Source organism: Protomyctophum bolini (genome assembly GCF_963924005.1).
Source record: "Protomyctophum bolini genome assembly, chromosome: 1".
NCBI classification, from domain to species: Eukaryota; Metazoa; Chordata; class Actinopteri; order Myctophiformes; family Myctophidae; genus Protomyctophum; species Protomyctophum bolini.
This window is the reverse complement of record NC_137862.1, coordinates 12,778,154-12,806,063: the sequence shown is the minus strand read 5'-3', so window position 1 is coordinate 12,806,063 and position 27,910 is coordinate 12,778,154. Positions and strand designations below refer to the sequence as shown.

General features: G+C 40.7%; 1 protein-coding gene across 4 annotated transcripts; it reads right to left on the bottom strand.

Moving 5' to 3' along the window:
* On the bottom strand, nucleotides 1-27,474 carry csnk1g1 (casein kinase 1, gamma 1). 4 transcript variants are annotated; one of them, XM_080758314.1, is made up of 14 exons: nucleotides 27,177-27,474; nucleotides 20,429-20,829; nucleotides 19,252-19,292; nucleotides 18,192-18,261; nucleotides 14,246-14,397; nucleotides 12,181-12,415; nucleotides 11,654-11,739; nucleotides 10,340-10,424; nucleotides 9,945-10,093; nucleotides 9,252-9,359; nucleotides 7,774-7,884; nucleotides 5,254-5,360; nucleotides 3,452-3,475; nucleotides 1-2,359 (listed from the first exon to the last, which is right to left on the bottom strand). In XM_080758314.1, exons 2-14 carry the CDS (start codon nucleotides 20,613-20,615, stop codon nucleotides 2,305-2,307), a joined length of 1,410 nt encoding a protein of 469 aa, XP_080614440.1. In that variant the 5' UTR covers nucleotides 20,616-20,829; nucleotides 27,177-27,474; the 3' UTR covers nucleotides 1-2,304. The 4 variants fall into 4 exon arrangements, with proteins under 4 accessions (XP_080614440.1, XP_080614441.1, XP_080614442.1 ...); XM_080758315.1 differs by lacking the exon at nucleotides 3,452-3,475; XM_080758316.1 differs by lacking the exon at nucleotides 7,774-7,884.
* Between the last annotated feature and the right edge of the window lie 436 nt (nucleotides 27,475-27,910).

The window sequence follows — 27,910 nt, the reverse complement described above, 5'->3', positions numbered from 1 at the left end:
CAAAAATCCAATAGATTTTTATATTCAAGTACTTTCAATAAAACAATAACTTAGACCCCAGAGCAACTGACTTGAGTAACCAGGGTTGGAAAAACCAAAAGCTATACAGTGTTATTACACATAACAAGCAGGTTTATTTACTGGTTCACAGAGCCAGTTCGCAACATCTACAACATAGGTATCTCTAATATCCAAGGTGGCTGAGCAGGTGCACCAAAAAAACAATATGCAACATTCCACTGAGAGTTGATTCAGAGGTTGAGTGTATGCATGTATGGGGCGCATGGCACAAAAGGATAAAAATAAAAAGATAAAACCCCCAATTTTGTTAGAAAATCCAATCACCCAGCATGAAGGCCCATCATACAGGTATGAGGGGCAGCAACAATGAGATAAAGCACTCAAGTACAGGATGAGGAAGGCAGGGTTCTTGTCAGGAAAATCAAATGTAGTGCAGTCACGCTTTTTAGCTTAGTCTTCCTCACTTTCCCTGTACAACCATGGCCATTTGGAATGAAAAACAAAACAATAATTTGTAAAGTCACATTAGCAAGAAAACAAAAATAATTAAATTACCAAAAAGAAAAAACATTTGCTCAAAACATTCAAATAAAATTAAGCCACCATGCATGGAATTACCTCTGGGAAGGCATCAAGAGGATAGGAAAGGGAACTTATTTCAAGGCAGTCCTCCATAACGCATGTACAAATAAAGAATAAAATAATAAATCAATTTTAATTAAAAAAGAAACTATAGTGTACACACACTGTATTTGTCCAGCTTCTGTGACCTAGGATCAGGGTTCAGCCGATTTCTTTAAAACATCGTGGAATGCATTTCAGCACTGCATTAAGAGGGGTAGACACTTACTGTATTAACATGATCCTAGATCCACCCAAAGTTTCATTTGGCATCATACTCTGGGGCCATGAACTTCAGCATAAGTGAGTGACTTATAACTGCTCTAGTGTACACCAATGGGGAGTACAGGTACATGGTGCCAAACATTGGGTGTCATTATGCAGACCCTCATCCTGCCACCATGCCCTACTGGCTGTGATGTTGTGGTTGGGGGTTAAGGCATTGGACAGTAGTGTAAGGAGACTGGATCTCAAAAGCACATTGCACCATTGTCTCGTTTCTCCAAAGTAATACGCTCCAGCCATGTATAAAGTCTGTTAGTTGCCGTCACATGATTAAGGTCAAAAATGTCTTTTAGAAGAGCTCCAAGTCCACCTAGTTTGGTCAGTTGTATTTTCTGGTGGTTTCCTTCCCATGGGCTTGACAGTCTGTAAATGTCTCAATGTCATTTGCTTTTCTGTCCATACATTCAGTGTGTATGTTTAAGAATTAGTAAGAAAATCAAGGATGAAAATCAAGAGATAAATAGCATAAATAGTATTTTCTTTAGCCAACTTACAAATCTCAAAGTTGTTGCTCAATGAAAATCCACCTGGACCAAAACTCCACGAGTCAAAGACGTTGTAATGTATTTTGACAGTTATGGTTACGGGGAGTGCTGGCAGCTTTAGACAGCCTGGAGAAAACACAGAACACATGGTCTCAGCCCATGTCCCAGTGCTATGTCTGACCCCTTTGGAGGAAAAAGTGCAGGGGTCTAGTGACATAATGATGCACCCCGACATGCCCTCTGGACGTATGTTCAGTGTTTAAATAGATACAGGCAGTTACACACTAGGTTCCTCACATGTTCAGGTTTACATTCACTTCAACACCAGAAATAATGTGGGAGTGTTGTGCCAAAACAAGTTAGCAAAGTATACCAGAGGCAAACTGCACTCCATTGGGGCTTGACAAAGGAACAGAAAGATTGCATTTCTGACTGTGAGCAAAGGAAAGAAGTGAGTAAAACATGGTGTAGCTGAAGTTCTTTCCAGAGGGAAACATCTTTTGTAATTCCAAGGATAAATGAAAATAAACAGAGAAGGCAAAGAAAAGTGCAAATGCTTGGTTAAGTATGACAAAAATGCAAATCTTTTTTGTCAGCTAAAAGCCAAGATGTAGGATCCCGAACAGGCCCGTTTGCCTGCTAAATATTCCAAGCATCATGGAGGTGGGGAAAAAAGAAAAGATGTAATGAGACTCCCATGAAACTCACAGGATTCTAATCAAAGGACACATAATACCACATAATTATGCATCCTGTGTACATCCCAATAACCAGTTCCATAGGTCCTCCTATCTTTCAGGCATCTCCCTTTTCTTCTGGATTGGACCTTATTGATTTCTGTAATCACAATTCAGCTGAGCAAGACACTTTTAATGTTTCAGGCTGTGAAGAATCATTTATGTCGTGGTGTGTTCTTCTTCCGTTTCCGCTTGAAGAAGCAGCAGCACCTGCAGAGAGTGAGAGAACTGGATGAGCTAGCTATACAGACAAAACCTAAACAATACTAGTACATTTTAAATGCTATATTAAACTGTTTTTCTCAGAGCTTTCCAAAAGTCTGACAGATACATCTGCTGTTAGCAAAGCCACCATTCAGCACCAAGAACAAGTTGGCTGCACCGCCATCCACCATTACCTGTGTTCCAATTTATCTGCCACTATTATGAGCCATCATCATTATTGTTAAAAAACGTAGTGTATCATTATGCACATCCTAGCCAAACTGTGTTCACACAATGCAAAATACAATGGTGACGAAAACAACCTGCACAGTTTGTTGCTAAGTATTCCATTACCAATTTTCCGATAATAACCAGGAATTAAAATAGTCAGGCATTCAATGTCAACTATCCAGTGTGGGGGTGTTTTTTTTAAATCATCAATTAGCAACTTGTGAAATGTCAGAGGAGCTCATCTAGTAGCTTTTAAGGACTTTGAAAGCAATTATGCTTGTATGGACAAAACCTGAGTGGTGCAGACAAAGAGCACAGGACATGGTGAGCCACTATAAACAAACGTACAGAAGACAGGCAAACAGCTATAGACCAAGACATAGGACAGTGATTGTCTATTTCTAATTAAATTATTAATAGAGAGACTAATGGTGAACCATGCAACAGAGCCAACACATACACAATTGTAAGTCATTGACTAAATCACATTTTCCATATTGCTAAGAAGAAGAAAATCACATGAGCTGGCGATTCAAGTAAATGAGACTTAACAAGTCATGTTTGTTAACTTGGTATCACCAACAATTTGGGTTGTTGGTGATACCTGCTTACTGTAGGTGTAGTTTTGTACTTTTTGTATCAGAGTTTGTATCAGGAATAAATATAATAAAAATGATACGCCTATAAGTACTTCAAAAAGGTTCAGAAATGTACTGATCTGAAGTCTGCGTTTTTTTCAGTGGGCACCGTCTATGGCACTATTAGTGAGTGTCCATTGTTAATGCTGTATTAACTGCACTGGGGCCCAGCCTAGGCCTGTCCACTCCATGTCCCATGAGTTTGATGTGGACTAGCAGAGGGACTCACCAAAGGTTGAGCATTTTCACGCAGCTACAGAAGAGAGGAAAGAGTATAAAAGAGAAAAGATAGATTAATTCAGCTAGACCAAGACGATGGGACTGACCTCATGCCACACATGCATGCAAACGTAATGTAACGTTAACCTAGCATGCAAACGTAATGTAACGTTAACCTAGCATGCAAACGTAATGTAACGTTAACCTAACAAACAAACACACACGTACGTACACGTGGCACAGACGGAGCAGATCTACTAGGAGGAAACACTAGACCAGATACTCTACTTCCTGTGTGTGATTATGATTCCATAAGGATCCATTCACAGTTCATGGAGGTCAAAGTCAAGATAACCAATACCTCAAATAAATAAAAGAGTATATATACATAGGGCTAATGTGCTTAATTAGCTTACATTGTTTAATGATTTATCTAGATGGAAAGCAGGTACACACACAGTAGGTCTAGATTCAGCCCAACAGCGTAAAAGTAACCATTTACACAAATCACTTAATCTACGAATGTAGACATAATATACAAAAACATTTTTTTCATGGAAACCTTTCTCCCTCTCCCTCTATGGTCATCCATCCATAATATGCACAACATTAATGAAAAGGGTTTTGGCTACAAGATTTGCATTTTTCGTTACAAGCACTTATTTCTACCGTGAACTTGTTTGACTTGGGTATCAAAAAGACTGGCAGCACAGGCGCCAAATCATCATATCAAACGTTTGCATGAATGGAACTAAATGGCGTTATTTAAACAGGAACAGAAATGGGAATAAATTAAAGTGAATTAATCTCATGATGGAGATGCAATGATGTGGAAAGTGTGTTTGTGTGTATATATATACATAGACACACACAATCACATATATATATATAAATATAAAAAGATCCCGTTTTTCTAGCCCTGGAGGCCCGTAGACCGTGGGGAGGGGGCACGTCATCACGTCATCGGGGGCCGGGGTGGCGATCGCCGGCCACCACCGGTTCACCGTTTCCCACCATAATTTGATGAACCACTGTTCAATGTAATATTGTGTAAATATACAGGAAGATCAAACATTTCATTTTGTGAAGTGAGTGGTGCAACTCCATGTGGGGGTGGGGGGAGGAGAGTTCCAGACCCACAGGAACCGACCGAATCGTTTGCGAAATGACAGTTACCGTGTGGGGGTCCCTCTACTGTACTGTACTCTCACTGTACTGTACTGGCACACCCGAAATCACTATATATACAGTTGCGCACAGGTGGTGAAAAACAACCATGCTGTTTTCGTGCTCAGACGCACCCAGCCACCCACCCACCCACACACATAGCTCCGTAAGGGAGTGGTTGCACCACTCAAAAACTCATTCATTTAAAACCTCCAAAATACTTTCTAAAGTCTGATTTCTGCGGTTCAGAAATCCCTCAGAACACAGAAAGAGAAACACCAGCAGAGATGGTGTGGACAGACAGTGGAAGGCTGCCTGCTGTGGACAGTGGAAGGCTGCCTGCTAACACCCACTATACAAGCATTTAGAACTGCATGATATTGCTATCGTTATCTTTTAATCACGTGAACCCCAGCATTCATATTCTGGGGGGAACATTAGCCAAATACGCACAACGTATCGTGTTGTGAGCTTATGTTTGGCGAAGAGAAGAGGACCTGCAACAAAGGTCCAGCTGTCCAGTCTAGAGGGTTTAAGAGGTTAATCAACATTAACATTCAATTAAGACATTGCTAAGAGGGTAGACAGTGGGATCAGAGTTGAGGAAAAGGGCTGCCACAATACCACAGCAAAAGTGAGACTTACTTTGCTTCATCAACCACTTCAACTTCTGCCTGAGCTGTGATTGGTGCGTTGGAATGGGCAGCCAATGGATCATCAGCATTCAGCTCCCCATTAGTCGAGCTGACCACCTTGGTGTGACACAGTGAAACATTCGGTCACAGGTTGTCCCAAGCCAATCAAGGACCATTCCTAATCAACAGGGCATGTCATTTTGCTTCAGCAGCACTGAAATTGTGATTGATAACAAAGTAAACACTTAAGTTTAAATTGGTGGCATATAAATAAAAGATATTAAGGTTTGCCGCTTTGTTCCAATTTAAGAATGTAGTTGTACCAATTTAATGCTCAAGTTCAATGGACATTCTACATGGTTTCAGATGGGTTTTCTATCACCACTACCATAACTAAAACATGATACATGAATTGCATCAAACAATCCCTCGCTCAGTGAAAAACTGGAATATTATCCGATTGGAGCTCTGCGAATATATAATATAGTTCAACACCTTGAACATCGGGACGAAACGGAGTAGTTTATGGCTGTAGTGGCAAAATTCAACTTCAGAAACTGAATGTCAAATACGAGCACCCGCCCGTATGTCATTGCGCATTAAGTAGTGTAATTACGGTAAAGGCTGCTCAGCCTTGTCTGAGCCACCAGGGCCACTGAGTAGCCTTTACCGTAATTACACTACTTAATGCGCAATTTGACAGTCTGTTTCTCTCCAAAGTTGAATTTTGCCACTACTGTACAGTTTGAGCCGACATAAACTACACAGGTACGTCCAGATGTTCTAGGCATATTTGTAAAGTTAGTGTTAGTAAAAAGCAGATAAAAGAGTAACGTGAGCAGACAAACATCAGTCACTTCCACATTCACTGTAGTAGTAGGAAATTAGCTATGTTGGCACCACCTACAGGAAATAACTTGGCTGGCCATGGCTGCACGCAGAGGACCTCTCTGTGGATTTGTCTATACTGGCATACCTGCCAGAGATAAGCGCCACGGGGAGGACGTACTTTTGTACCTACTGGCACAGTTGCCAGAGAGGAACACCACTGGGAAGACGTAGCGCCTCCGTCCTACTCCTCCAGTTTAACATGCACTGCTGTCTGGGTCCACCTCTGCCCATATTCCACATCGACTTTCCTCCCCCGATTGTGTTCGTATTAGACAATCGGCAAGTCGGGTGTACCACGTGGATTCCAACCCCTAGACTGTAAGCCTTAAACTTTGCCAACAGGAAGTAAAAAACTGACTTTCGTACCACTTGATATGCTACGTTTTGCAATGATCATGGAAAATCACTCCTCATTCAATAAACTAATGGCAGTACTGCTGTAATGAATCTGACATAAGGAACCGACGTAAACAACAACATTTTTCATACAGAATACTTTATAAGACAACTCATCACTAGACAACCTAGGAGGGGAGGGGAGTGACTTGATGAGGGCCAGGCCAGTTGCGCATGTGTGCTTGTGCGCGTTCACTAACACACCTGTCACTGGCTTTGTTTTTCAGTCTGCTGTCGCAGTCATTGCTATAACTACAATATATCACATTACAAATTGTTTATTATATTAAGAATAGCTGTTACAATTATTGATATTGGGGTTACAGTAGAAGGCTACAAGAAATGTGGTTGTGAGGTTAAAAAAAAACAATGCAATATGCTGTACACTGTAGAGCAAGCACGCAGGGAGGTGAGAGCAAACCGTCTTGTATGGCGTTCACCGTTTAATGTAGCTTAGCATAGGGACAGTTTAACCATACTTGTATGCAATTAACTGCGATGACTTCAGAGCATGCAATAAGCCAGCTAAGCAAGGTCACCATGCAAAGTGTTTTTTGCCCTCTTTTCTTTTTTTTTCTCCTCCTAATAATGCATTAAAAAAAAGAAAAGAAAAACAATATTAAGTTGAACCGGTCTATAGGGTCTTAGATCTCGCAATAGTTAATTAAAAAGCAAATAAAAAGGTAAAAAACAAGGAATGTCAAAGGGCCATGAAGAGTGGAACCTGTGCTTAGGACACCTAAAACAGTCCAACCAGTACAGGTTAATGCATCACATATTCAGCACCTGGGAAGTGTGCACCATATGACATGCATGTGATGATGCACCTTGCCCAGAGAGAAACCGTATCCTTGCTGTTGGGAAAAGGGTGGGGAGTGAGGGAGCAATGGAGTCAGATCTGTCTCATGTGAACAACTGCACACACACTCCGCAAAAGCTCTAAAGATCCTGTAAATATCCAAATTGAACACGTAGAGCATGTTTGAGTGTTTTTCTATCAATATAACATCATAAGAGACCCACATCGTTTGATATACTGTACAAACACAATTTAACATTGTTAATGGTCTTTTTTGTTAATTTGTGAACAGCTGCCTAATGCCTATACCAGTTTTTGGTATATTTACATGCTGTTGCACATTACCGGTACGAGTATTCTTTGGATTCATTGCCAAGACAGGAGTGACTCCAAAGAGAAGGGCTAGAGCGTAGGGTAGCAGTGGATCAGATGAGTGGTGTATACCTGCACTGAGCCCCCATGCCTGTCCGCTGCCAGGTGAGAGGACAGATAGGAGGAGTTTGCCTGGCGACTGGGCTGCGCCTCCCATGCTCCTCGTCGGTCGGAGGCTGCAGTCTGTTCAAGGGATGGGATGATAAGGGAGGTAGGGGTGCAATTGGACAGGGAGGGTGATGGCATTGGAAGGAGGGGGAGGTGAGATGGGTGTTTGGGGAGGGGCGAGCAAGCCAAGATGTCATGCAAAGCCGCACGTGAATAAATAAATGATAAAATAAAATGCGTCAAAGCAAAGGCTCAAGCCAAGAAGATGGACGAATAACTACCACTGAGGCCAAATTCATTTGAATGTTGTTTGAAAATCCCAAACCTTGGCCTCAATGTCCCAATAATACTGCCTTGGGTGTAGCTTTAATGGACCCCCCCGCCCGCCCCCCTCATGTGAGGTTTACCACCATTGCTTTCAGTAAAGTCACATTCTCTTCTTTCTGAATAGTCATCCTTCAGAGACCTTTATCAGGCTATCTGTGTAAATTAGCCAGTGCTGTATGTGATCACATTCCTTTGAAGACTTTCTAATAAGCTGAGGCCTGTCTTTGTGTCTCTAGCTCTAGACAGGTATAGAAACCCTTGCTGAACACGCATTTAAAAAGGGATCCAACTATTCAAAGGTGATCCTAGTTTTACAAACTTCACATCCCTAACGGTAATTCCCTTCTCCTCAAATACTGGAAACGGTGAAACTCGGAATTACTAAGATTGGGACTTACAGAACCCACTTTTCTACCATGCTGTTTAAAAAGTAATTTCTCAAGCTTATGACTTTTTTGAGGCAGTGCACTGCAGTACTTTAAGATCCTTTTCTATGCAGTAAAAAATAAATTATAATCATAATGTTCAGTTTTTGTGTGGATTTGACAGTGTAAATTTGCAAATCGTGTCTTCTGCATTTAACCCATCCTCACCATTAGGAGCAGGTGGGCAATTATACTACAGTCAATGGCAGGCTGGTGTTACCAACCATCAAAGCTACACATTCTACAGAATCTACAGGTTGCGATTGGTACTGCCGCTTTTGAGGTACCACAGCTCAATCAGAAAAGTAATTGCATTAATCGATCATGATACCTCCAAAATGATAGAGTATTAATTATAGGGACCCAAGTAAGCACATAGTGATAGTGATCCACTAAACAAGACAATCCATAGAGTCACTTAGCCATTTGTTATGCCTAAATCTAGTTGGCTAAAGCTTCTAGCCTTGCATACTACATAAGCTTTGCTCAGTGCCAACAGTGGAAACCCCATAACATTTTCATTAGCAGGTTCAGCCTGAAGGACACTCAGAGTCTAAACACCACACCCCTTTGTTGATGTCCTGGGACTTCATTCATTCATTTAAAGATATGATGCAACAGTTCCTGGGACTTTGTTGAGGGGTTTTGACCACCACCACTTTTCAGAAACATGGCAAGCCTTTATCACACCTGATTTCTCATTGGCTGTTGCTGTGAGGGGCGGTCTCTGTGAGGATGGCTCTCTCTTGTGATGGCGGATGCTCCAGAGTCTATATGGACAGAGCCTACCGGCGTGGGCTGTGAGGAAAACAGTACCAGAAAATGATTACTCCCGTCTTTAATGTATTGTGTATATCCCACTAATTACCTGTAAAATTAGGTAACTCTTAAAAGGCACAGTACATTCAAAAAGGTATTTCTCTTGTTTTACCTCAGCAACAAGTTTTACCATAGCAACCACCTATTAGACCCTAGCAATCATTGTTTTACCCTAGCATCCACCAGTTTTTTATTAAGACCATATTAGACTTAACACTAACACTACTTAACACTATCAACACTCTAGGCCTAAGGCCGATTCTAAAAACCCCTTCTAAAACCTGACAAAACTTAAAATATGTATATAGCAGCATCAATTTTTTGTAATTTTTCAATACTGTACATACTGTACAGAACCCAAAAATGGGTTCCTGGCCTGAGGGGGTAAAACACCAAAAGGGGTTCCCGCCCAGAATGGGTTAAAACCAAGAATTAACCAGCATTATCAATACTTAACACTACCAACATTCAAAACTTGAATGGCTTCCAAGACAGTGAGCCCACACAGTTTCATCAGGAAAAGTATTTTATAGTTAATATAGAACAATCTTTTATCCATCTTACTATTTGCCTGCCAACCCAGTCGTAAGTGTAATCAAATGTATATCCTTTCCGCTCAAACAGTTCAGTGAACAGAGTCCTCAGGTATTCGTAGTCTGGCTTCTCAAAGAAATCCAATCGCCTCACGTAGCGCAAGTAAGTGGCCATCTCCTCTGAAACGGTAAGAAAAGAATCCGGTTTACATTATATTCGCAACTCTGGACACAACTTATGAAGTGTATTAAAGCACATGAAGGTGTATGCAAAATAATGTATTTGCAGGAAACGATTGTCTTGATATATCAGTTTTGATCCAAGGATCACAGATTACTGCTAAAAAAACAAGACAGATTGTGAAACAGCCATGTTATTACTAAGCTGTAAACCCTGCAGTGCTGTGCAAGCCTAAGATATCGTACCTGGGAAGTTCTCACAAAGGACCTCAATAGGAGTGTTTCTTTTTGTGTCTCCAATTTTCTGGTATCGTTCTTTCAATGTGTCAGCCTGCAGAAGATAAACATAAGGTCATCTAAAGAGACTGCAATCCAATCGAGATAGAAGAACAGCACCTGTCATTTTGATCCAACTCAGGGGTCCTCAACTTTTTCAGCTGGAGACCCCCAAAAATACTTTGGCCATGTCATAATCATAATCTGAGCAACATATTAGAACGAATAGGAATACCATAAAAACACTATGGTGAAATTCTGCTGCTGTGTGATCTGCAACAGTGCACAGAGCGATTGGAGGGTTCTCTTTTTTACCCAATCTCAAACTGTATTGACAAACACACACACACACACACACACACACACACACTGTCACAATGACAACATTTTAAGTTGCCGATTAATTGTCATGAAAAATATTGCGATTAACTCAATTAAATTGGGTTTTTGGCATTGAACATTGGAACATGTGAATACAAAAAAAAAAAAAAAAATGGTACATAGCAGATATGACAAATAACATCCGACATATTTAATCATTTTCTACTTTCAAACATAGCAGAAATAGCTGATCTACAAGCTTACAATGTGACACAAAGTTGTGTTATGACAGGCCTACACACAGCTTAATGTCAGGGAAATTAGACAGCAGGTGATGACAATAATACTAATGATGGTAATGGCAAGAATTGTAATAAAATCACACTCGTGTGAACTGAGTGGTGCAACTCCGTGTGGTTGTCCCCAGAACTTCCAGACCCCCAGGAACGATTATACTTTAGATGAGATGAGGTACATCCATATTCCTTCCCAGTGATAAACATTAGCAAACATTTGTTTTTTGCAATAATATGCCAGCCAACTGAGCCAAGCGCATATTTTTCTGGTACATGCTGCAGACCTTGTTGATGGGACTTGAAAGAGATTTTGAAGCTTTGGCTCCAAACATGAGTGTTTTACCGTGGAAAAACCATTATTCCCATTCAAATCAGTGAGAGACCTGTCAGCGCTAATTTGTATTCACGTTCCAATGTTCAACACCAAAAACACAATTAAATCGTTAGGCGCTCACTTGTCTGGCGGAGTGGGCGGAGCTGAGCGAACAGTCTATTCACCATCATAAACCACAGAAAGTACTTCAACACATCACCTGTACTTGAACTCATTTTCAAAGGTTGCCTAGACCAGGTCAAACGATATTTACAAAGTCAATGTGTAAGTTTGCTTAATATTTATAATTGCACTTCTACAGAACTGTAATAAATATCAAAATAGACTGCATACCTTTAGTCCTTGCCAGGGCAGACTACCACGGAGGAAATACATGAACATGTGACCTAAGGCCTCAAGGTCATCTCGTCTGCTTTGCTCTATAAAAAAGTAAATATAAAAATAAGAAGAAATAAGGACTATAGAGATTCACTTTAAAATAGTAGTAGCAAGCTTAACCACAGAAATCTACATTTCCACCACTGTTCTAGTGTTCTTTCAAGATTGCATAATTAAACAGGTAGCCTGGTCTATGTATAGTTGCATAGTACAACAGTATAGTTGAACATATTTTAGGAGAGAATACATTAAATGTTCCAAAAAACCCCAAAATATGGTCATATCTGCTCAACAGTAAGGCAGCCTGTTAATTATAGCTGAAACCTGGGAATGTCCATAATGCTTATGGTCTCCAACCATGGTAAAGATGCCAGTCTGTCCGTTATGTATCTGGCTCCATGGTCAACGTGAATAACCAAACAATTTATGCATGGGGAAGAATCCTGGTTTGTAGCTTTAATTAAAAATGCACATCGTCTTACCTTTGCCCAAATGTGTATTGATGGACATATATCGGGCGGTTCCAGTCAGGCTTTTGTGTTCACGGTATGGAATGTGTTTTTTCGTTTCAGGGTCGATGTACTCTTTGGCCAGGCCAAAGTCAATTATGTGGATAATGTGTTCCTTTTTGTTCCCTTGCCGTCCAATGAGAAAGTTTTCAGGTTTTACATCTCTATAAATGAGGTTTTTAGAGTGCACATACTCCATCCTGGAGATCTGTAGTGGGACAATAAAGGAAGAAAGAAGAAAAATGTATTACATAACAAAAATGTGGCTTTTAGATGAGAAATCAACAAGTAATTTAACCCAGTAAAAGATGAACATTTGTGCAACAGTTGCTATTATTACCATCACATATTTTATATATATCACTACATTATATTCTTTGATAGAATGACAGTACTATCTTATTCTTTCTTGATACTGTTGGTTGCCCAAAGGTTGAGCCGCAACCAACTTTTGCATACCAGCAAATAAGCTTGTGGTGAACATTTGTTTGTTTCTCTGGTTGTAAAAACAAAACATCCAGTGACTGATTTACACAGCTAATGGTGAATGATGTGAATACACAGTTATTAATTGCGACCACAGGTCGCATTTACTATGAAATCGTTAATTTCCCGTCAGTCACTCATTATCCCAATACATGGATTTCCCATCAGTCACTGTCACTCATTATCCCCATACATGGGAATGCCCCCATACAGTATAAGCCCAGGACTTGTGACATCACGTGACATCATCAGGGATGGAGATCCCTGATGATGTCACGTGATGTCATAGTAAATGCGACCTGCTGTCACAATTAAGCCAGCGCCCCAGCGCTCGCCCAGCAGTCTGCCGTCAACGAGGCGGATGCGTGCACACGACCTCGCCCTTCAGGCCGAGGTCCCTTCTCGCCCTTCAGGCCGAGGTCCCTTCTCGACCTTCAGGGCGAGGTCCCTTCTCGACCACACACTGTCAACTACTGGCTCTGCATGGCCAATGTGTTCATATTAGAGTTCTCATCGGGCCTGAAAATTAAGGCCCGGGCCTGAAAATTAAGGCCCGGCCCTACCCTACCCTAACAATTACCCTAATGTCAGGCCCGAAAACCTGAGCGAAAAGAGAGGGAAAAAAAGGAAAAAGAAAAATGCCACTATATGGCCACGGCGCTGTGGATTATTGAGACGAGTGTGTCAGAGAATGCACTAAAAGTCACCGAAATAAAGAATTTATGTAACTCACATTAATTGGCTGATAATGTTCAATTTCCAACATTCTAATGGTTTCCAGCAATTTAACAGTGCCAGCGAACCTCTGAAGTGACGCAGTTAATATGTCCAATACTGTGCCCGTTAACAAGGTGCAACTTTGTCATCATTCACTGTTGTGCAACAGTTCTGATTCAGAGCTATAGCCTACAATATTATGACAACTGTCAACTTCGCTATAATCTACATACCAGCGTAATGTTTTTATAGCTTTTATAGTTATATGCAGCATTTACCGTGGTGACTGGCGACGTTGATTAGGTAGCCTAATTTAGCTTATTCACCCAGCTGGGTTCAACGAGACAGCAGTGTCTCGTTAAGCCCTGACGTTTCCAAAACGAGCTATCGCGGATGAATCGATGGTCTTATAAAACCTTTAAGCATATGGCAAGTTAACTTAAGTTATATAGTTGGTGCTGAGCACCAAAGCAGCTCATTTGGCTCGCAAACCAGAGGCCAGCCAGCAGTAGCAAGTTCAACAACCACCGTTCTATTCTGTCACTTATCTGGTGTGCTGCTGCTGATCATCGCCTCCTCCTCCACCGGTTCAGTCACATAATAGTATAATAGCCTAAACTGTAAAAGTCAATCGCCAACATTCACCAGCTCAGCCCTCTTCATATTAAATAAATACATTACACAAACAGAATTGTTATTTTTGTTATAATAAAATTATTACAAAAAGAAAAATCACGGAAAATCACAGAGCCCGGGTCGGGTTCGGGCAGAGATTGAGAACTCTAGTTCATATAAGTGTGGCCCTGCTGGGTCTAACCCACTGCTGTGAACTCACCAACTGAATGGCTATCATTAGGACAGTCTTGAGTGAGAAGGTTCTGTCACAAAGGTCAAAGAGGTCCTCTAGGCTGGGGCCCAGCAGCTCCAGAACCATGGCGTTGTACTTCCCACAAGGCCCAAAGTAGAAAACCTGTGGCAGGCCTTCAGCTGAAACAAAAGAAAGAGCAATAAGGAATGCATGAGACACAATCATAGCTCGGCTGACAATACTGAAGTCCATGAGCAAAATGTGTAATTGGTTCATTTCCAGATTGTATTTTTTGTTTCCATGTGCGTCACGGCCAACATTGTTATAAGCTTGGAATGGTAAACAGTAAATTGAGTCACACAGCTAATATTAAAAGCCTTAATGGTAAGACATTCTTTCAGCTGCACATCATGGCAATGTGTCTGATGAAAACCTGTGGGCAGCAAGAGACTGTTTATTATTCTTGCCTCCCATGACTGATGAAATTGACCTGGAGCCCAACTCAGTCACAGCCAGATCTGAAACTAGGAGTATCACATGGTTTGTTACGGAGGGTAGAGATCAGATCCTGCTGCTAGTTACACATTAACCAGAAACTAAAAAGCACTGATTGTTGAAACTGCTCCATGAATTGTCTTGGTGTGCCTGGGAGAGAGAGCTTTGAAGTCAAGACTATTACTTTGGATAGCAAAAGGTCTGTGCTGATTAGGCTAATGGTCCAAGGAGAATTAACCTACATACGTTATGGATAAGAAAAGAAGCATGAGTGGCCTGTGTATGTGTAGGGAAACCTCAGAGCAATTTCCGCTTTTGAAAGAGTAAAGTAAAGTAAGTAAATGCCAAAAAGAAAATACACTCAAGTGTGGGCAATACATAATTTGGATCAGCGTGTCTGTCATTCAGTTTTGGAGGATGTCCAACTTCAAACTGACAACATGTTCTGCAGCCTGTGTCCAATTCTTTCACTGGACAGCTGTCCTGATTACAAGGTCTTCAGTCCAGACAAAGCACTATTCTCAAATTCTTAAAAAGACAAACCAAACCGCAGTTGTGGGATACCCAAAATATATTAAAATGTGTGAATTTACAAAATGTATTAGATTTGTTCCGCAGATCTGTAGTTCCAAAGTGTAGGAAATCTTTGATGTTTACTGGAATAACACTTGAAACACAGTTTAAGTAGGCATGACTAAATGATTACGGCATAAAATAATATTAGTTATCCCCAGTAAACATTGAAATCAAAGGTCTATTTTCTTTCCCACCCATGATTAAAACCATGGGCAAACAAAATCAATAAATCAGCTAATTTAATCAAGTAAGAAATTGTGTTACTCAAAGCAGCTCCTAATGGAGCCACAATGGTCTACTTTACATAAAAAGACAGACTTGGTGCTCATCATTATTGTCATTGTTGGTCTTAACCTTGGCGGGAACCCCTTTCGGTGTTAGCATTGTGTTGTGCTTTAGCTATTGAAAAATAGCAGATCTACAAGCTCATAGCGCGCCACTGAGTGGCGCGCTACGAGCTTGTAGGTCTGCTATTTTTGAAAAAGAACGACTGACATAGAAACATAGCTTTTTCAGAAAACTGTCAGGATGTAGAAGACATTTTTAGAATCTGATCTCAGGTCAGAATGGGTTAATGAACAGGTTGACTTAATCCACAACTTTAGAATAGTGTGAGCAAATATTCATGAAGCACATCACAGATGGGCTTTAACACATGTACAGTGAGAGAAGTGGCACTACAGCCATTTAGCTAGCATTTGGCCACGTTAAGAGCATGCTGGGTTCCATCCTGTGTTTTAGGAGCCAATTATCCTATTCTGTGGGTTGCCAATTGTACCATAGGAATGATACCTTGAGGCATCTGGTGATTGAGGAAAAGGGGAATGAAGTAGCACTAGCAGATATATGGGAAATATTACCTTTTTAACGATAATCAGTATTTTCTTGCAAAAATATCTATTCAGGTCAAAATCAGAAAATGTATTTATTCCACAAATTCATGGAATAAATTCAAAACAATCTTTCTCTAAAGTACTGGTTAATTGTTAGCTTATAATTTATATAATTACTGAAGGTGAAGTACAGTTTAAGGCAATATACAACTATGGGCTAAGAGGCTGTTGGGTTTAACCAATATTTTGGCCAGTGATGGGCACCCAAGATTTGAGCACCCAAGAGAAGACTGCAGAACCGTTCCTTTCCTTCTCTAGAGGCAAATTCTGCTATGGTGTGCATTTTCTTTTGGTATTTGTTTTTTTGCTTGAGAAGCCAGAGTACAAGGTGTAGTCTTTCAGAGTTAAGCCAGGCAGACTTTTTATTTCATGCCTCACTAATTTCCAAAATGCAAAAAGCCAAAGCTACACCTTTAGAAAAACATTGGCTCATAACAGTCATAAAAGACTCATAATCATTCAATATATTGTATAAAGACACCTGGGTTGAGCACATTCATCCATGAATGCACTGATGGAAAACAGACATCCTTTATCGGACAACCACACAGGCTGACATAGGATGATGGCATATTAGCACACAGCTAAGATGAAATGGGGTCACGTTATCCCATCTGGAGTAGAGGACAGAGGCAGGTTAGTGCTAAGAGAGGCAGCCTCACTCTAAATATTTAATGAGTTTCCGCACAGTTGGCCTTTTCCAACCCTTGCAAAACCGTAGACATTATGTTCTTTGTCTGGCTATAACAGAGGCACCTTGAGTTCCACTAAGCTTGCCAAGGAACATGTCTAGCAAAACTTATATTTCCATTTCATGTATAAAAGTGCTACTGAGCAATCAAGGTGTATCAATATAACATTTTGACACTTGGGTGTTTTGAATAAAATAACAGTCAAATGGCTCTCGACTTTGAAATTGATCATAGTTTCCAGAAGAGCACATTTTAAAATCTGGACCCAGAATAATGCATTAAAGCCCCATGCATTTAATCAATATTTTATGTTACTTGTAAACCGTACCGTTACATACTATGTTCCGTACATGCGAGAGGCCCGGGCTGCTACATTCTGTCTTGTGCCACTGCTCATAACATTATGAGTTGGGAGCACCAGTACCAAGACAAAAAGGTCAATCTTGAGCCCTGCTTGTCAATGAAAACAATTCTGACCATGACCGTGTGTCTCTGGCAATAATTGGTCGATGACAAACAAGAGGAAGAACTGAAAAGAGAGTAGGGCAGAAAGTATCCAATATCATCTCAGGAATATATCCAGGATCAGATCAATTTTGAGTTTTAAAGACACCGAAACCATCATCATGCTTAGAGCGTGTAGAGAGAGACAGGAAACCAAGGACAGAGAGGAGTCACATTCAAACCAAAGTCCACATGGCCCACAAGCAATGTGTACACAATTTGGCTGAGCTGTCAGGCACCCACATTACTCTCGTTTTAGGATTACTTTTAAGGCACTTCATGACCTGGCCCCCCCGAGTTAAATCTTTACAAGCCTGTGTGCAGCATGCGCTCCCCAAGCAGGAACCTGCTGGTTGCTCCTAAGTCGAGGCTGAACAACGACTTGTCTGAGGTCATATAAGGAGATCAGATTTGGGGATAAGACATGACAAACCTGCATTATGCATGAGTTGAATCACAATTCTGATGGCTGTAATAACGTTAACGTTTCCTGCATCTCCCGTTAGATACCAATAGTGAAGTCATTTCAGGCCAACAGGAAGGTAGCAGTCCGCTTCTGGTAATGGCGTTTCCACATGAATTTGCAAAGTCACCTTTGAAAGAGATTTGTCTACAAACAGACTCCCGGAGATTGAAATTGATTCTATCATACAGATTCTATTGAGGGAGGGTCGATGACTGTAAGTGCAAAGGCGTAATCACTTGTTGTGGAAATGACAATATTTTTGACTCATCTGCAGTAACTGTAAAATCTGTCATGTAGTAACACAAAAACGACTGAATAATAGTTGGTAATCTTGCCAATGACCTTACCTGTACTTCCCAAGGTTTTGTAAAACCGGTACTCCAAATGTAACTGTGGCGCCCTCGATTTCACTGGTTCCTACATGACATGAGAACCAAAATGAAGAGTTATCAAATGCATCTACTGACCAGAAACACAGCCATTTCTACTGTATAAAGAACAAGTTGTGGCGGGTGATGTCTATGTCTGTGGGTGGGCCTCGTTTGTGTCGGACACACACATACCCATATATGGACTGGACATATTGTCAATGCAATGACCCCTATAATGTTGTGCTGGCACCACGTTATAAGCCCAAATATGGACATGCCCATATATGGAGATCTCTTTACCATAACCTTTTGTGTCTGCGTAGCTCAGTCAGTAGAGCTCACTCCCCTTTGGACCACATCGATGAATATATATACTTTTTTTTGCCCCTCCTATGTCCAGCTTTAATGTTATGTGTAAACACAACACATAACACAAACATTAAATGCCATTGAAAATGAATGGCCAGTTTTGAGTGACAAACATTGAAGACAAAAAGTGAGGACGCAAATTGTGATTGACCGGAATGAGATGATCTATGATAAGAGCGCCCCTCACTTTACACGGGTGTGATGTTTTTATTGTAAGAAACGAAGAAAATGGGATATTTACTCGCGAGTCGCAACCCATAAAAATGTGTCCGTGACCCGGGAAAAAGTGGTGTGTATTCAATCGCATGCCTCCTCTGTCTGCTGAACAAACGCCCAGACGAACCAGTAGGCATCGTTAGTGCAGCCACAAAGAACACAATCCCCTGCTGGCTTCACATGTGCAAACACTGCCAAATGTGTTCATTGGAGTGTCCGGACGAACGCACCATGGATGTATCAAATGCCAGTCTCCACGGTGGTGTGAGAGTACTTTAGCCCTTTGCCAGGACACGCAATCTTGACACTACCCTTGGATGCACACAGTTGCATGGTAAAAAAAATCAGTGACAAATGTCATGTCAAATAGTATTTCATGATTAAAGTCTATTTTGAAAAAAAACCTTATTTTGAATAACAGTCTCCAAGTGCAAAAAAAGGTTTCACTTACCAGTTTAATAGCCACATACTCATTGGTGTAGAGATTTTTACCTGTTAAAAGTAAGGGAAGAAAGGAAGCAAAATTACATATATGTAAGGCAAAATGTATAATGAAACAATTATATTGTCTTTTTGCAACTTTGCGGTAAAAACTGAAAGATTGTAATTTTGACCAATCGCTCGAAATTATTTGAAGAATCTTACAAGTATTATCTCATTGGTATGATTAAAGTAAACAAACTTCATAAGTGACAAACAGTAGTACCCATTATTGTCAAGTTATGGTTTTATATTATTGAGACATTACGGATACACCTACATTATTGTCCATTAACAGGACTATGGGGATGGGGTGGGGTGACAAGACATTGTGGAAGTGTGTATGGGACAAAAGGAGAAATATTACTTCCATCCTGTGAGCTTAGACCAGATTCACAATAGGCTCCGTCTATTAAGGAAAAACTGCCAATAGCCATTTGCATTTCCACACTCAATCGTCATAAAACTAATAATTGTATATATTCTACTTCTCCATGGACGGCTATGATGTTAATAGTCCAAATTCCTAAATAGGTTATAATTTAAAAAGTGCGCAGGGTCTCTGTGAACTATTTTGATTGACACATAAGACAATGTTCTGGAGAAAAAAATATATATATTGTGCTTAGTCTTCCAATCTCTCCATAGCGTGATTTGGCTTGACTTTTGCAGTTTGGAAATATGGGGCATTTAAGGTGAATTAACAAGGAAAGACAGCAAAATACCAACATAGTAGAAACATTGAGAATAGATTATGGATAATAAATGTGAACAAGCCTTCATAGATTCTAAGATGTACCAAAATGAAATGAAATGACAGCACTTGGCGACATCGTACCAATTATCGCCATGCTAGTACAGAGTACCAATTTCCTAGTACTACAGAGCACCTAGTTGCCTACTGTCAGCTCACAAGGCACATACGGAGTGTACTAGCAAATGTACAGTGAAAGCAATGTTCAACTGTGGTTAGAAAAAAAGGTCACCACAACTATTATCTGCATTTGCACAAATGCTTCCAATTATATTTCAAGGTCACACAGATACATTTTTGGGTGTTCAAATCAGTGCCATAATAACCCATTTATACATTTTTAGCTCAGTCTCTGTGATTGGTAAAACACAGCAATGCATAACTATCTGCGTACCAAGTTTCAGCTCGCCAAAATTGCCACAGCCAATCTTCTTGCCCACACGGAAGTTTGGCCCCACCATGAGGACCCCGGAGGACGCAGAGGAGCCCGACGGCCGTGACGAGTGCCCACTGCGACTTCCTTGTGAAACCTTGGTACTTCTGGCTGGCCGGTCGGCATATTTGTCTCGTTGTTGATCCATTGTACAAGTTAGCGGGCGCCAGAGGAGATCCAGAAAAGTGCCCCCTGTGCTGGGCCTACTACAGGCCTAGTCACTGGCAGTGCAGCGAAGGCACAGTGACTTTCATGGGTCAGGGTGGCTTTCCCTTTCTCTCTCCACCCAGGGAATTCTATGAGTTGTACAGGATAGCTTCTGGCCTCAACATTTGGCAGGCACAAGAGGGCATAGGCAATACCTGCAATGATAAAGATGCACAAAAAATGTCAAGGATACACACCGTTAAAAGCACAGGCATATTCACTGGGAAGTATAAAAATTGTACACAAGGTGTGAACTTATTTTAGATCAAAATGATTGCACATTTACGTCAAAACAGGAATAGAATACATTCAAAATAAGTCATTATTCATAATAATAAATAAATGAAGGAGTTGACCATTTTCAGCCACAGAGGCAATGTTTGCTACAGAGGCAATATTAGATTTTGAACCACCTACAACCATAATAATAATAATGTAATGTCGATAGCAGAGTATTATATAAACTGTTACATAAACATACATCAGTCTGAACTTGAGACACTAGTTTGATTTCACCAAATAATTTATACATGAGAATGTTCGATAGCTTGAACTTCTTACATTAAATATAATATGCAAATGTTAAGGATGTAATCACATAAAATCAAGTGCTCTGGATGTCATTATGCAAGTAGTTAAATATAAAGATCAAGCAATGTTTGTCAACATGGTTTATGCAAGTTAAACTAATTGCAATCTGCAGAACCTGCTAAGTTCAAAGCATTTTTTTATTAAAAGCTTTCATTTTGCTAAAATAAACTGTGCTGATGCAACTGTCAACTGTTCAGCCCCAACAAAGTGGCACAGAGTAATAGCTAACTGACAGGCTGACACCAAACAAAATGCCAACACCAACACAAGCTATGTTGTTCAACTTTGACCACCTAAACCCTCTCTCCTTCAATAGTACCAATTGACCTTAACTGTAGTGGAGTATCAAATTACGTTGCTTGTTGGGGGATGTTGGCAAATTGTTTGGTGGGAGGGGGAGGGGGTATTCGACTGAAATCAAGTTTCCAACGTGTTTGAGGAGTTTAGTTTTGACGATCTACAAGCCAACATATCACATACTCATATTGCACCGCGTTGTGAGCTTGTAGATCGACTATTTTCACGAGCGTTGGCCCCAGAATAGGGACACTAGGGTTCAAGTGGATAAGGGTTCAAACTACTCACATAATATATATATTTTTTTAAAGTATGTGAGGGTGAGGGCTGCTTCTGTTAGAACATATTCATGTGTGGGCCTCCTGATGACTCATGCTCAATTTCACAGCATCTGAAATACACATTTAGTTTGCTCTAAAGGGCAATTGCAAGTACATCAAAACCAGGACCAGCATTCATGAGGCTTACAAAACACAGATTTTATAGCTCAAACCAGTGGGATTGGCAACAATTCCTGTTGTGCAAATAATTATCATATCTAGGCTAATCAAATCAATTGTGAAATGTTCAAGATTAAGTATGGCTCTGTTGAATACAAAGAAAACATTTGTTACTTTTCAATGCTTTGAATTAGGTTTTGGTTTGCCCACCAAGCCAACCATTAATTCTTCGTGTGTGCACTGTGCAAAAAACTCACCAAAGGAATGTTCAATACATAGCAGTACAACTACAATTATTTTGTCAATAATATGGCAATTTCATTACACTAACTGATGAATCACAGCTGTTGAAAGGGTGCACTGAGATGGAGTAAACAATATTTGATGAGAATAGAAATATAAGTCAAACATGATACAGTAGCACAGCTAGCTATATGAGTTGAGCCAGGCATTTGGAGGAGGAAGGAGGGAGACAGCAAGAGGAGGACAAAGGAGAAATGGGGGCGGGTCAATGAACAGAACTGTCCGGCTCAAAATGATCATTATTCAGTAAATTTAAGTCATGACTCATTTACACAGCACAATGCCTGAGTAGGTAGCAATGTATTCTGCATCACATGCTTTTTGAACTCGCAAAAAATGTCACCAATGGCTAGGCTTGCAGTGGTTTCCGGTGTTATACCTGTTAAAACTGTGGTGGAGTAATCAAATTAAGTTTCAATTCCAAATAGGAAATGCAATTTCCCACATCTTCCAGGAGAAGTTGAACTTGCATAAATGAAGCAGAGATTAACCTTCAGAGGAAAGATCAGCCTGGAAGGGGGCCTTGCGATATGTAGGGACCTCCACTGTGCCAGCGGCAGCAAGCAGCTGCTTACCCCAGCATCTGTTCTTATCGGTTGTATTTATTGAAAGTTTCCCCTGCTTCCAGGGTTGCCACGTCCACTTATTTACCGTGACTTTAGGCTTGTTTTTTCCAGAGATGTGGGGAAAAAAGGACGAGTCACAGGTTTGATGTATAATTCCCCATATGTTTGGGGAGACAGGGGAGTAGTGTGAATCCCATTGAGTGACAGAATGGGTCTGGTGTCTCTACTTATTAATAAATGACCAAAACATAAATTATAGACATACATAGTATTTATAATGATAAATGCATCGAAACTTTTTATTATGATTAGATGGCCATATTATTGGGCTTGTTTGGCTTGATTTTCGAGGGGAGATTTGGCTTATTTCTCTCGCAAGAGTTTGCTTGTTTTTGGAGGTGGGTTGGCTTATTTCTCTCACGAGAGTTGGCAACACTGCCTATTTCATTATTTTTGGTTGGTAGTTAGACATACCACAATACAATACAAGGATGCAAAACGCAATGATAAAAAGGAGGATAGCATTTGGATTGAATGTTAATTATTTCAAGGATTTAAGATTACATAAATGATATACAGTATGTAAGTACACTGTCTACAATCAATAATAATCTGCTCTTGTTGTCTGGAAAAATCATATAAGTAAATACAGACTGTTGCCTTTCACAATTTTCAAATGCTTCCATCATACAGTCTGGAGCAACGGAAGCTCTATCATGAGTAAGCAATATTGCAGAAGTGGAGCTTCCACCCTACTTCCGTTTCGCCTTTACAGTCGCACAAATGTATCCCAATATAAAAATAAATCATCTACCGGTAAGTATATATAGCTTGCTGCTTAGCAGAAATGGAAATACAAAAATAAAATGTAAAGATATTTAAAAAAAATATGTAGTATTTCGTGAACGGAAATGGCAGCATCCATACTCAGATTTTGGGAGGTGTAGTTCAGACTCGATAGCATTTGGCCCGGGGATTGTAGAATAGTTGTCTGGCATTGGCGACGCAAGACTACAGATTGTGTACTACCCCTTCCTGTGCTTTTTTGCATAAAATGGCATTTGCCCAAGTCGGGGCATGTAAACAATGTATATATGAGCTCATCTGGCAGCATTACACTTCAAACCCAATTCCTGAATAAATATCTTTAACCTACATGCCAGTGAGTCTGCCACTCCCTCAAAGCACTATGTTCAGGTGAAAGGCAACTCTAATAGTCATGATTCATGCAATTTCAATGTCACATTAAACTCTGTCCTCCATAGGTCCAGGGCAGCTAGATCATACATTACATTTCCAACGTAAGGCCGTATAATTTCATTGTCTTTCATTGAAAAACATTAAGGGGTGTTGGCAGGGTGCAGTGGTGCACTGGGAGAAATAAAAATGTACAGCATACATGATGGCTCCTAAGAGAGAGCTGGGCCAACCCGCCACAACATGTGAACTATTATCATGTAGGGTTTAGGGATGTTAATACTAGTTAATCGCCGATAAGAAATTTGTCGCTAGTCATTAACATTTAATAACTAATCGTAATTAATTGAGAATTATGTGGTTCTATCATTGGGTGGTTTTCTGTGAATGTAATGCTGTTTGCTGAATGAGAAACGCACATACAAAGATGCCATTGCCTGGCCCTGTATCGTCAATGGTCAAATAAATATTTGATTAAGGAATATAATATTCCTTTCGTATTATTTCTGTATATCAATTAACTATTAGTGCATTAATCGATAATTCACATCCTTATTCAGAAGGGTTTTATTGCAGGCCAGCTAGAGCATGCCTGCACTTATTTATTACATTTGCATTACAACTACCATATGAAAATGCACAAGACAATGGTATAGAATAGATGTTAAGGACAGGCATTAGCCTACTAGTCCTTAGCCGTAATTTGCAACACTAGATTTCTTTTATAATGGGATGAATCGAGTTGCAAATTTGCAATACCCTCCATTGATCTAAATTGAATTTCCGATCTGCTTGTATTAAACAACATTAAACCACAAACATTGCAGCTGTAGGGCAAGCTTGAATTATCCTCTTTCAATCTGCAAAGCGTTTGATTCATAAAAATCCACCGTAGACATGTTATGAGCTACTTTCTGCTAAGAAAAAGTGTTGGGGAGGTTGGAAGCACTCGTTTTTATTAATGGGTCGTGCTGCTGCCTTCTGCATTATGTGCAAATTCGAAACAGGTGGTATTCATAGCCCTTTTCGCAGTGGTGTTTCCAGGAATTACATTTTGGGCAGGCAATGTGCTAAGCTCTTTAAGCGCCACCTGGTGGTCACCAGTTTAGAGTGCCCATTATAAAGAATTTGTAATTCTATTATGCATGTAATGTGCATGTCATCACCTGTACACCAGATTAGAGGAATTTTCAAAATATGGATGAAAAAAATTATAATATAATAATATATATTTATTTATTTTTTAAACCAAGACGTCTTTACGTCCTTGGCATCCATTACAAAGACGGCAATAAGACGTCTTGTCGTCCCTGGCACTTAACCAGTTTTAATTGTCGTCTCCCCGGAGTCCCCGCACACAATCGTAGCACTAAAGGTTTTCAAAGAGATATACCAAAGGCATGCAGTTCTTGTCATCTCTTTTTTCTCATTGTATGGATTTTGGCCAGGCCAGAAATGCCAGATTTGAACAGGTGGACGGCGGACGCCTGTCCTCGCCTTATTTTCGGGAACCTCGGTTACCTTTTCGGAAGTTTGGACGTCGGTACCCTAGGGTCCCTGATCGCTTATTCCACTCTCCATAGGACGCAGATTTACCCACTCTCTGTTCACGGAGAGCCACGCCACAGCTTGAGTGTTGGTGAGATGTTTCAAAGATGGAGACAACGGAAACGTGTGCGAAACGGCATTAACCACCGATGCTTCGTTGAACTTCTCTCCTGTCTCTTCCTTATTGACTTCCCATTGTAGCGCCTCCCAAGCAGCTACTGGCTAGCTGCACGTCCCTACGTTACTGACTTGCACCGACCACACTGCCCTGGTGCGGGAGGCGGTACAAGGGGAACAGAGAGTGGGTAAATCTGTGTCCTATGGAGAGTGGAATAAGCGATCAGGGGCCTAGGGTACCGACGTCCAAACTTCAGAAAAGGTAACCGAGGGTCCCAAAAGGGGCTAGGCCATTCAGTGACCTTGAAGCCCTTCCAAACTCAAGTGGTAGGTTCTGAGTTGCTGTGCGAGTGTGTATACCATTATGGACAGGCCATATAGGGATAATGATTATGTCAGTGGGTTTCAAATGCCAAAGGAACAGTCAAAAACTCCCCTGTAATTTCATACCCATCCAAAATAGCCTCTCTTTGACTTCTGGACTTATCTATGCTGCTTTTCTTTGTTTTTTAATTTGTGACATAAAAAGCACTTAATAAAGTAGTACATTTTAAAACTGGTGGTTGTCACAAAATACCAAGGCACATCTTTCTGGACATGTGTCATCAGTAGTGCTTCAGCACGTTTGGAGTAGGTTAACTAAATATAGCTAAGTAATGTTGTTAAGACAGTGAATACCAGGCCTAAATGGACAAAACCAGCCATAGAGACAGAACAGACACACAAGAGAACGAACTACTACTAGATGAAAACACAACCCGGGGTGAAGTTAAGTGCTTACTCTGCTTAGGCTCGTTTACACAGCAGGTTGCCATAAAAACAGCTTTCTTTGTAGCCTACGCTTCAGTTTAACTTTAACTCAACTACCACTAGCGTTTAATTTGTATGTTTCAATGTTTGTATATAAAAAATATATACCGAGGATGGGTCACTGACGTCACAATAATAGGAAGTGATCTTGTCTGTAGTCCTTCAGTCTCGCGACCCGTTCGACCCTTTTTCCGCTCGATAAAAATAATAATAATACATATTTAGTAAAAAAAAACATAAGAAAAAATACTTTTGTAAATGGTCGCGCGACGAAGCCCCGTTTAACGTGACAACGGCACGTTTAAAGGCATAGAGTTCTGTTAAAAGGCCTCATGAGCACTTCCTCTAGTCTACACACAACATGACGCTGATTTATACTTGGTCGCACGCCGGTGTCGCGCGGCAGGAAAAACGCCGATCTACAAGCTCACAAAGCGTCGCGGACATGACATGCCGCGAGCTTGTAGATCGGCTAGTTTCTGGTCGAGCCGCGCGACACCGGCGAGCGACCGGGTATACTATAAACAGGGGGATCAGATCTGACATATCGTTATTCCAGGGGAAGAACAAGGAAATTAGCCGCTAGCGGTGGCTAGCACTGAAGGCGCTCTCCAACAAACACAGCAGCCTCACCTTCACTCTGATTGTGATAAGTCAACGCCGTGTAGTCCGTTCCGAGTTTTCTATCACTCTGTATTGTTTTCTATTTTCACACTGAGCGCGAAGTATCTCCTCTTCCCTTCCATTCTTTTCTTGTTCATCATCTATCTACCTTCGCTCGTGAAAGATCCACACAAAATACACCGGATGTACAAACACGGCACGCCCGCTATAAGATAAACATTTCCGGGTAACATATAGACCTAAAAGGTCTTTATTTTTTTTATATATATATATATATATAATTGTAATGACTGGTAGGGTTCGCTTCCCCAGAAGACACGACAACCTTCTTAATAATTTGACTTTAATGAACAGTAACAGTGTAGAAGCAACAATAAGGCACAGTGAACTCCCTCTCGAACTTTATGCTAGCGATCTGTCAGCATGCTAATGATGCTAACAACAACAACACGCTAGACTTCCCGCTTCCGGCCAACCCCGGAACTGAATTCGCCCCAGGCACAGCTTGACCTTAAAGGCACACACACACACACACACACACACACACACACACACACACACACACACACACACACACACACACACACACACACACCATAGAGTTATTATAAGACACACACGCACACACACAGTCCCATAAAGAGTCCCACTGGTACGCTACAAAAATCGCGCGCGCACGCACACACACACACACGCACACTTTTACTGCAACAAACTTAACTTAACGTGCCAATGTTTTGATA